Below are 10,908 nucleotides of genomic sequence, written 5' to 3' on the forward strand. Positions count from 1 at the left end.
GTTGTATCATCAAACAGTTTTTGAGGATAAACAGGCAATATCTGTCTATGTCCCAGTGTGGGATTTTCATAATGGACAAATCTGGCATATCTGAAGTTTCCTGTCCTCAGAGCCTCTGTGATCCTTCTCAGCTCTTGCAGCAGGGGATGTTTACAGAAAAACAAAGTTGGTGAATTGTGATGAGCTCTGGTGGCTTTTGACTTCATTCCTGCCAAAGAGTCGAGGCCTGTGGGTGACAAGAGCTACCCACTCTGGGGTGCAGGGCTAGATGAGAGGAACTGGCAGGGAAATCAGGGTCAGTCTGGAAGATTCATTGCTAATTTGATCTTTAAATCATCTCTCACTGCCTCACTCACATTGCCCAAATCATCAGAAGCACCACCTCAGTTATTTCTACCTCAGAACTGTGATACTGAGCGTATAAGCCCCAATCATTTTCAAGTATGAGTGGGAAAGAGTTCCTATAATACCCATTACTAAAAATGGGCTGTTGGAACTCACCTAATTAGTCCTTGAGATTTGGAAAGATTAATTGACCATTACTATCACTAATAAGCCTCAGTATCACTAATTAAGAGCACTAAGCCCCAGTTATCTAAATACATCTCTCTGTTATATTCTTTTTCTTAAGTGACTGTTTTCAAAAGTTGAAATTGACAGATGCAGAAAATTGGAACATTTGCAGCTTTCTCATATGCCGTGGCCAGGGAGGTAGACTATCCTGGAGAAGAAGTCATCATATAATTATATTCTTTTGTGTACCAGAGGCTTTATTATATTTGCATCCAAGATGAAACTTTTTATCTTGCAGTGACATTAGAAGAATTGGAGTTGCACTCATTGGACACCAGAGACGAATAGTCAGCAGTTTACAGACTTTGCGGTTACACATGATGCACATACAGGAGAAAGGATTTCATGTATGAAAGTAATAGAAGCAACTGTGTTTTGTGCCTCAGCATTTCTAAAATGGAAAAATATTCTCATTCTTCCCTCCTGCTCTTCCCAACTTCAAGAACTGCAGTCTCCAGTTCAGACTATACAAGTACTTCTATGTTAATGCTTCCAAACCGGAATTTTTAATCACACTGCACAGCTCCTCCACCAGTTCTCTGCCAATAAAATCCTGGCCTAGTGCAAGACTCTTGCTACACATTGATGAATAACTCAGCATGGATGTGTAACTTTGTATAACAGTATTTGGGAAACTTTCATGGACTTACTTGAAAGTAGTAATCTATTTGGCCTGGTGTGGCTTCTTTATCGATGTATTTAGAATTTGCTGGTAGATCAAAAAGTATTTGACTTCTTTCATGTTCTGTGACCATGTAACTTCCAACACCAAATGTGCAATCAAAAAGAAGTTTAACATAAATATTTATTTTATCTCTTAATTAAATCCAAAAGTATGTGTCCTATCATTATATTACTTTCTAATAGTTTGAATGCTGGTAAGCTGGTGCCTCAAAACATTAGTATTGTTTGCAGAAGTGACTGATGATTTTATGTAGCAAGTTTTAATTGTGTGAATAATTGGAAGCATAGTGAGAGTAATCTGTTTGAAATCTTGAGGAAGGTTCTTGATTTTCAATTACTTTAGCACTCGACACTTTTTATGCTTTAAATTTTAGATTAGGTTGGAAAATTTGTTTATCCTTGGGATTCCTCACCACCCTACAACCCTTTTTTTTTTTTAATGTAATACTCAGCATTTGCTTCTACTACTGGAAAACTGACCACATGTAAAACACAGTTGTCAGCTCTGCTGCAGACACACAGATTTCAGAAGAGCTTTCTGTTTCAAACATGCAGGTCTCTGCTGTCGGATAGGGAATCATCTCCAGCAGCAGAGCTCAGAGGGCCAGCCATGGGTGGGGTGATGGGATCATTCCCATGGGAGCAGGCTGGCCATATCCTCTTCCAGCCAAGGCAGCAGTGCAGCCCCACTGCTGCTGGAAGTTCCAGGCTGCAGGATGCAGTGACCTTGCACAAAGGCAGAAAAGGAGATGCAGGACAGCAGTGTGGTAACATGTTGCCTTGAGCCTACTTCTAACTGCTTTTAGAGGTTAAAAAGCAAACTCTGCTGAAATGGGGCTCTGGTCATTCCAGGCCAGAGCTTCATTTAGTACAGATCTCTAAAGGACATCTGAGGTATTACCTTTAGAACCCTTCAATAGCCATATTTACATGCAAGGAAACGTCAGCAAAGGCCTAACATAATATTTGTACCTCTCTAAGACTTCCAGCTTCCATGTTTTGTTCAGACAACTGACACAGACGTGCTGGGCTACATTTCCAAACTCTTGCATGGGATGTGCACTCGTGGGAGCAGGGGCAGGACCGCATGGCCGTGCTGTGGAACCCCACGCAGATCTGCACTGCATGTCACATGTAACCTGTGCAGAAGCTTCTCTTCATTCCTGTGTCCTTTGAGGGTATCTTTGAGTTCTGTGGCATCCCAATGTACTCCAGCATTGCAGCTCCTCTGTTACAACGTGCATTTGGGCTATCAGTATAATCTATGTGTATATCAAAAGGAACTGACTACTTTGTGTAATCATAATGGTGTTTACTGCTTCATTTACAGCTTGTAAATCACAAGGTGTTTCCTAAGTCTTGGAAAAGGCTGCCATTGTATATCAGTCACAAAGAATGAAAATCAGAAAGCAACTCAGAAAAAATTATGCTTCCAACCAGATCACAGAGTAAGACACGAGGCCTGATTTCTGTTGTCAATGTTGGAATAATTGCATTAATTTAGGTGAGATAGCAGGAATGCACTAAGTAATTTTTTCTTTCTTTCATTAAAAAAAAAGGGCAGATGTAACTGAGGAAAGAGTTTTCTGAAGACTAGGAGCCACTGGTGTTCTACAATGCCAATTTGATGAGCTTGTTTAAAGAAGGGCAGCTTCAATCCTATTGTAGCTCCAAAGGTAATTTTGTCAGCAGGAGTATTCCCACTGAAGTCATCAGTCCAGCACAAGGATGTGAGTTTTGCAGGATCACAGCCCTTCAGTGGGGAAAAAAAAACATTTGTTTTCTGTGACTGTCACTCAAAAAATTCTGCCTGAATTCCACATCTGAATAATTTTTTGGTAGAGGTGCTCTTACAGAAAGAAAACCATACTTACCTGAAACCTTTTGAAAAATACCAACATACAACAGAGTAATTTAAAAGTGGATTTTAGTTCATCATTTTATTATCCATTTTGCCTATCATTGTTTCCATGGCCAACAACAGGACATCTCTGGAATGAGCCTTTCTCATAATTAAATCCATTACTGAGGAGGTAGGAGTCTGTTATTTGTTAATGGGGTTTCAAAATAATTCATAGCTGACCCAAACTATCTATGTGCACTTTTATATTGTCTTTTGCCAGTTTTTTTTTGTTCCTGGTAGTGAGGATGCAGAACTGACATAGTTATATGCACACAACCTGGATATATTTAATGAAAAATAATTTCTAAATTTATCATACTACTGAAAATATTTTTTCAATAGAAAAAAATATAACAAAAGTAAAACATTTATTAATCAGATATATTTTTTATATAAACAAGAGTTTGGGTGACCAGAAAGGAAAGAACAAGGGATTCTTTGAGTGAGCACATTTGTTAATAACATTGTAAATCCAGGATTTTGTGGCTTTATTCAGCTTGTTTTTCTCTGTTGTTGTTCCTGTTGTGGTGCAGTATGACACTTTTCTAATAGTTATCTTGATGAAATTCACATTTTCCCCATTTTGGAAATGTTTTATTTGCTCTTGTGCCGATTCCTAGTCTGTTCTTGCTTTAGTTTAGCAATTTTTTCATATTTTTTAATTTAAAAACAAAACAAAAAAACAACGCTAACAGGTGTTATTTTTCAAATGTGAGCTTAATTCTGTACAGGCCACAAATGTATATGTGAAATTAGAGTAACTTCCTTTGTTACAGGAAATTCTTTCTTCAGGAGAAAATTAGCTCTAATTATCCTGCATACTGCAGAGTGCAGCTGGAGTTTAAATTTGATAAATTAAAGCAAATTTAATAGGCTGGTTTTGAGAATCTGGCCCACATTACAGAGTGCTTCATGACTAAAAGTACCCATTGAAAGTTCACAATATAAAGTGTGAACTATATGCAAGCAACAAAAAAAAGGTGTTATAACATGGATGTGTATAAAGAAATAATTCTTACCTGTTTCTCTGCATTCAGTGACAGCTCATCATTCAGGTATCTGTGCTTGGTCAGATGAATTTCATGCCTTAATTGTATCCAGTTGTTTGGCTGAACCTGTGAGACAGAGAGGGTCTTGTTCACGATGTTCATGGTGTCAAAACTGAACAAGGCACAGCAGAATGTTTAATAGAATTTGATCATGAGGTGTTTGCACATTAGAATTATTGAGAAACAATGGGATGACATGAGGCGAAAGGAACAGAATTGAGCCACATCATTTAAATCTTTCTCAAACAAAATTTACCCTTTTTGTTTCCTGTGAACTTAAATCCAGTGTCTATCCAATAAAAGCTTAGAAACATGCCATGCTTCAGGACATCAGACAGCATAAAGCAATCCTTTACTTGCAAATAGTGCACTCAACAATAAAATAAATTAGTTAGTAAATTAGTCAAATAAATTGTGTCCAATATTCTGTTACTACTTGGATTATTCTGATACAGAACTCATAGACTGCAGTACTTTGATTTTTACATCACTTAAGACTGACTATCCATTTGCTATCTTTAATATAAGCCCAACATAAGGCTTTATTAATTTCTTTTTCAATGCAGATTCCTACAGGATTCAAAGATGGGTCATAAGTAACAAACAGACCCCCTTTATGCAGAATCAGCTGAGATATACCATGAGGAATAGCAGGGACTGTGGAGGTGCCTAGTGAGACTGCGTTACCCACAGCAATTTCCATCTCAGAATGACCCAATGGGACACATCAGCCACCAAGGTAAAGCAGCTCAGAACATTTTTCACCTTGTATTGAGCAGTTCCTCGTTTCCAGCTGTCCCTGTTGTGAACTGCAGCAGTTAGGGAACTGTTTTACCTCAGCTGATGGAATGGTTCTGTGGGACACGTTCTGGCAGCTCAGAATTCTCTTGTGAACACGGGGTTCCTCTAACTCCCCTGTCATGGGCTCACTCTGTCTTGGAATATTCCTAAAGAGAGTGAAAAGCAGGACTTGCCTCTAATCCAGTCCAACATTTCTTTAGCTAAAATAATTATAAAAGGTCTGTCTTCCATTGCATCTTCCAGGAAAAGCACTAAAAATAGAGACACTTGTGGCATTTGCACATGGTTGAGAACTCTGTATTCTGTTAAGCAGTTTTCTTCCAGAATACCCTTGTTCACCAATTGTAATGAATCTTTCCTGAATAAACAGCAAAAATAATTTCTTTTTTATAATAGCACTATAATTATTTCTTGAGAATGAGGGAAAGATGTGATGGGCTGGGCTAACTTGTAGTACAATAATGATCTTGAAATCTCCTGGGGAGAGAAATTAATAACTCCCTTAAACCTACATAAGGTAAAAAGGGAAGAACTGTCCATACTGTGCCAAGGAGCTCTAACAAAAACTCAAGTTGCATAATACAGTGCCAAGTACTTATAGCTGACAAAATTTTCCACCATCATATCCTATATTTAGTAGTGCACACTGCCCATCCATGAGTGTTGTATATAATACCTCGGATCATAGACCAGGATATGGTGAACATGTTGTGGTTATAAAATATTTGTCTTTATGTACATACAGAATTATAAATAGAATGTATATCGTAAAATCAGATGCTTCAAACCTATGGAATTAATTACCATCAACACTAATGGGGTTTATTTGCTTTTAAAAATTTTCATGGCATGCACTGTGTGTGTATAGTTCTTCCCAAAATTCCTTGGCTTGTTAGCTGGAAATGGACAGCCTCTCTTTTCCTCCACTGGTAGAAAAAAACATTTTCAAACTGGCTCAGAGAAAGCTGCCTGCTCACCCTTCTGCTGCCATCTCACCCAACCCCTTCCTGCTGATTCTCTTCCACTCAGCTAATTACTGTAGAAATTAGTGATCCCCAAGGGGAAGCAAGGTGCCCATGAGCCAGCAGATGCAAGATGGAGTCCACGCTATAAAGAGTTTTCAGTTCCTCTGCTGAAATCACCAAAGATGTTTGCAGAGTATATAAATTATTTTCTTTTACATGACCATTTATGGACACCTAGGAGGTTAAAATGAGGGAAATTTTCAAGGGCATGTAAGTAGGGATAAGCCAACATATAGCACAAAAAGATAAGCTGACTTTTAGAAGGGAAAAAGAACAACAACAGTTGATGAAAAACCTAAGGTTAAAAATGGCTTAAAGTATATTTCCATATTTTAAATGTGAAATAAGATAACACCAGTTCAGTGGAATTTATTTGTGTGTATATTTCTTTAAATATCCTGCATTAGTATATCTTACTTTCGTTTCCTGCAAGAGATTTCCCAAGTACCTATCTCTTCCAGAAAGGTTTAGCATATTATCTGATATTTTCATACCTGAATAATTAAACTGGAATTAAAAAAATGCAAGTTCTGGCAGTGAAGATATGGGGGGAACAATAGAATTATGAAGTTCAGTCTCAAAGTAATTGAAAGTTTTCACATCTATTCTACTTTTGTTCTTGTCCAAAATTTTTACCTGTATCTATCTGAGAACTTTGACTCGTTCTGCACACATCTCAGTGCCACCTCAGAAACTCCTGAATCTGTAAATGGTTCTAGTTTGTGCAGCTTAATTAATATAAAAAGGCTGATTTGACATGGGACTTTATAGAAGACTAGAGTTAGGTATAATAAAAAATCAAAATCCCTATAAAATATCTGTGAGACACCATGAGATAAGATATTTTGCCTTATTATACTATCACCTCTTCATTTCTGACAATTCAGTGAAGAGCTGGTCAGCAGCAGCATGTATGTTGAGTGGTATAACCCTGAGACTGAAAACCCACAAATCAAAGAGAAATCCAGGTCTCTGCATTCTGAACTATGGGATGTCAAAGGACTCCAGAGAAAGTAACTAACCTTGAACCTATAATCTGGAAAATCAGGTTTGGGAGAAATCTGCTTTGGAACCCAAATATTCATTTCTGGTTGTGGATGATGGAAAAGTGCCCAATGAAACAGTCTAGGGACTATTTTCATAATATCATCACCACATAATGTCCTGAACAGGTACAGTTGTCATAATTAATATTGGAAAGTCCAGCTGACAGAATTCTGAATGACTAGTTGTTCTTATAGCTACATACTGGCTTTCTTGAGAGGAACCTAAATATATAATAAAACATAGAAATCTCTAGTTAATACTGGCTTAGAAACTGAGTTTTCAGTTTTCTCTCATTCAGATTGGTTTTAACTGAAAATTATTAATAGGAAAAATGAAAAGCATAATAGGATTATTATTTTCTCCTGTTAGAAGCTGGGTGCTCTGAGCTGTATAACTTATCATCACAGTCTCTTGGTGTAAAATAGGATTAGCTGAAAAAGACAAAGTGCAGCCAGTGTTCCAAATCTGTAGATTATTTGTCACTAATTGTCAGTTTGGGAAGTTCCATTTTTGTTTTGGGCGAGTTCTGCTCTACCACACCTTGTATTTCCAAATCCTGCTGAATGATTTTAATGAGCATCTCGATTAATTCCTGGGAGAGTGATGTGACTGTGAGGAATTAAAAGTTCCTGTGTTAATAGGCAATAGTGTTGCTGTGATCTAAAATCATGAGAGTTTGTTACTGACTTCCATGGCAGTGGGATAAGCCCGATGTCCATATTTTCTGTAGGTAGGCTCTAGCTCTGCAAACAGATTCTCCTTTTCTGCACCCCACTACTGTCATGGTTAATTTGTTGTTAGAGAACCAGCATTTATTGGGACATGAGCTGTCTTGTTGTTCAAATAGATTGTTACAAGTTTTTGCTGGTTTTAATTGTTCTGTTGAAGCATTTCAGGTTGAGATGTAAGTTGGTCCCTCAGGGCATGATCCAAAGTCAGCTGTATCCATAAGAGGAGGTCAAGTGAGTGAAACAGGTTTTGAATCAAAGGTTTCTACAGATGTTCCTGGAACAGATGGCCTCATTTAATGGGGAGAAGAGAGTGCACTGAGCCTAAAAGAAAGGCTGCTACCTCAGGGATGTGATCAAGTAAGCTGTGATTACTTTCAACATGGAAAAAGTAAAATGCAAGGTACAAAAGTTGGGTGCCGCAGTGTTTGTTGTTTTCTCTGGCTTGGATGGTCAACTCTGACTTTGGAATTAGTTACCTAAATGACCTACACATCTAATAGGGTATCTAGCAGAAATTGTTTGGCTTTGTGGGGTTTTTCTCCCCAGATAATTTCCCAGACTTCTGGATTTAAATTCAGGATGAAACCACCAGCCCCATCAAACAAACAGAACTTCTAAAACAAAAGGGACTTTTATGTTTTTATTCTTTCCTAAACATAAATCAGGATGCAGTATGGTCTCCCTTTCATAATACAAGTTCTGACTGATGATTTGCCTCTTTGAACAAGCTGCTTCATACTCCTGGTGCACTGCAGTCTAAGTTTTCAGATTTGCCCAGTTAATGAATGGCACAATAGCAAATAAAATAACAAATGCCCTGTTAGTGGTTCCATTTTCTGGATTCTTTTACTAATTCCCTATCTGGAGAAAGCCATCCCACTCCAAGATTCCTCATAAGGAAATCTGTAAGCATTTTACATCTTTATGGCCATGATTCCCTATCTGCCTCTCCCCAAGTGAGCTTTGAATTGGCAGTGTAGTTTTTTACTACCATTTTTTCTGCAGTAATTTCTTCTCCCAACTCCTGTAAGTAAGGCTGAGATGTCTGTTTCACACTAAAAGTGGGAAAAGTTGTTCCTTTGTTAACTCTGGTGACAGGATTCAGTGTTTGTTGCTCTTACCCAGAGCCTTCCATCTGCTTCTGTCGAGGCCAACATCAACGTTCTCTGGTGGTATCAGTTACATCACACCCAGCGCTGCCGTGACTGACTGAAAACCCAGAGGCACAAAAAGGGCTCGTTCTTCTCTGGGGTGGTGGAAACCCTCCTGGCTTCGGGAACTTCTCTGCACTTCTCAGGACTGCGCCTGCAGTTTAGCAAGAAAAAATAAATCTTTAAAAGATCATGTGAAACCCTGTTTACTGAAAGGCAATAGTTTATTTTCTAGCAAAGCAACGTTCATTGATTTAGCTGCAATTAACAGTTTTCATTTTGTCATCACTTTTTTAAAGAAAAACAAATCACTTGGACTTTCAGGAAAAAAAAATACAAAGCTAATATTTTGCTACCTTCCAAACATTAGCTTTGATTTACTTTTGGAAGATAACGTGGTTGGTATGTTTTCTCAGGATAGCCTCTATCTATTTCTGTGTGTTGGTTTTAAATGTATCTGAATTAAAAGGGGTTTTAATCTCTGTCTCTTCTGTGAAATTAGATTGTACAAAACTAAATATGACTGCTCTTCATAGTTTGCTGTTCTAGCATAGCCATAAAATGTATCAATGTATGTGTATATATGAATAAATATTTGATGACAGACACTTTAGATTATATATTTAAGCAGCCATGTCAAAACTTCAGAGGTAGATGGCTTCAAAAGCAATGGTATAGTCATAATACTTGCAAATTATTTTACAAAATCAAACCATGGCCTCAGCACAGATCTCATATCCCTATCAGTAGTCTGAAACCCACCTTTTCTTTAAGGACCCCTGCTAAAGGTTTGTTTTGCCATTGCTTCTTTAAGCAAGACATATTTGAATAATGACAACTACCCGTGGCTCAGTCCTCAGCCCTCATCTCCCAGCAGAGCTGCCCTGGTGCTGCAGTTGCAGAGGCCCTGGGCTCCAGCTCCATGGTCTGAGCTCCTCTGGAGCTGCTCCTTCTGGGAGCTGAACATTGCACAGCCAGTGTCGGTGCTTCCCCCTGGGACTGCCTCGCTCCCCAAAATTCCTTTTCTTCACCTAATACATCTCCCATACACGTCCCACTGCACTTTCTTTTCCCCTGTTTATAACGGTATTGTAGGAATATCCATGGAATAAAAAGCTTACCCTACTAATTTGCAGTCCCAAGGGGAATTTACATTAGACGTGAAGTTGTTATTATTTACTGAAAAGTGGTGTTCTCTTATTTTCTTTATTATTATGATTCTATTCCTATGATACTATGATGTTTCATGTAAATTTTCATGTGCTGGCATGCCTACAAGTTAATAGTGTAATAGAATGCTCAGCTCTCAACATTAGAGTGTTTTTAAGGTGAATTGCATCACATATGCCATCTCTTTGCAGAAAGAATATGGGGTTTGGCAAAACTACCTGCTGAGCAACATAATGAGATTTTTGTACAAAGTACAAGTTATTGATTATTATTGTATTTTATTTTTCTATGATTTCCTAAGAGGCATTATCAGGTCTTACAGATGGGGTAAGCCTGTTTATTAAGATATTTATTAGCAAATAAAAGTTACAGTACTGGTGGTTATTTTTGAGTTAATGGTGTTTGTTTGGCCTTAAGTTACTAATATAATGATGCACAGTGAAGCCATACATGATCATGCAAAAAAACCCCAGCTGCTTAACATGGGGTGGTGTACTAATAAAGATGGACTGGCAATACTCTTCAACACCTGAGATGCTTCGGGGTGGTGTTGTTTTCTTCAGCTAAAAAATGCTCTTCTGTGCTTACCACTGAGCATTTATGCTCAAAAAGCACACACAGTTCACAGCATCAGGGAAAAAAAACTGCACATTAAAAGCTGCAAACAGCCGTGCTCTCTCCTTCTTGGGAAACACTGTGAATCTGAATTTTAAATGGCTTTTAATGCTCTATTAAGATTCTGCAGTACTGTTCTCCCTCCTCATGGTGATTCAC

General features: G+C 38.1%; 1 protein-coding gene across 2 annotated transcripts in view; it reads left to right on the plus strand.

The window, feature by feature from the left end:
• Positions 1–1,903, plus strand: part of EPHA6 (EPH receptor A6) — a 597,075-nt gene extending 595,172 nt beyond the window's left edge. For both annotated transcript variants that reach the window (XM_059493881.1, XM_059493882.1), the window contains one exon: positions 812–1,903. In XM_059493881.1, the coding sequence (XP_059349864.1) occupies positions 812–926 (115 nt within the window). In that variant the 3' untranslated portion in view covers positions 927–1,903. The remainder of the gene's footprint in view (positions 1–811) is intronic.
• Positions 1,904–10,908: the final 9,005 nt, after the last annotated feature.

The sequence above is a fragment of the Ammospiza nelsoni genome, chromosome 2 (genome assembly GCF_027579445.1).
Source record: "Ammospiza nelsoni isolate bAmmNel1 chromosome 2, bAmmNel1.pri, whole genome shotgun sequence".
Taxonomy (NCBI): domain Eukaryota; kingdom Metazoa; phylum Chordata; class Aves; order Passeriformes; family Passerellidae; genus Ammospiza; species Ammospiza nelsoni.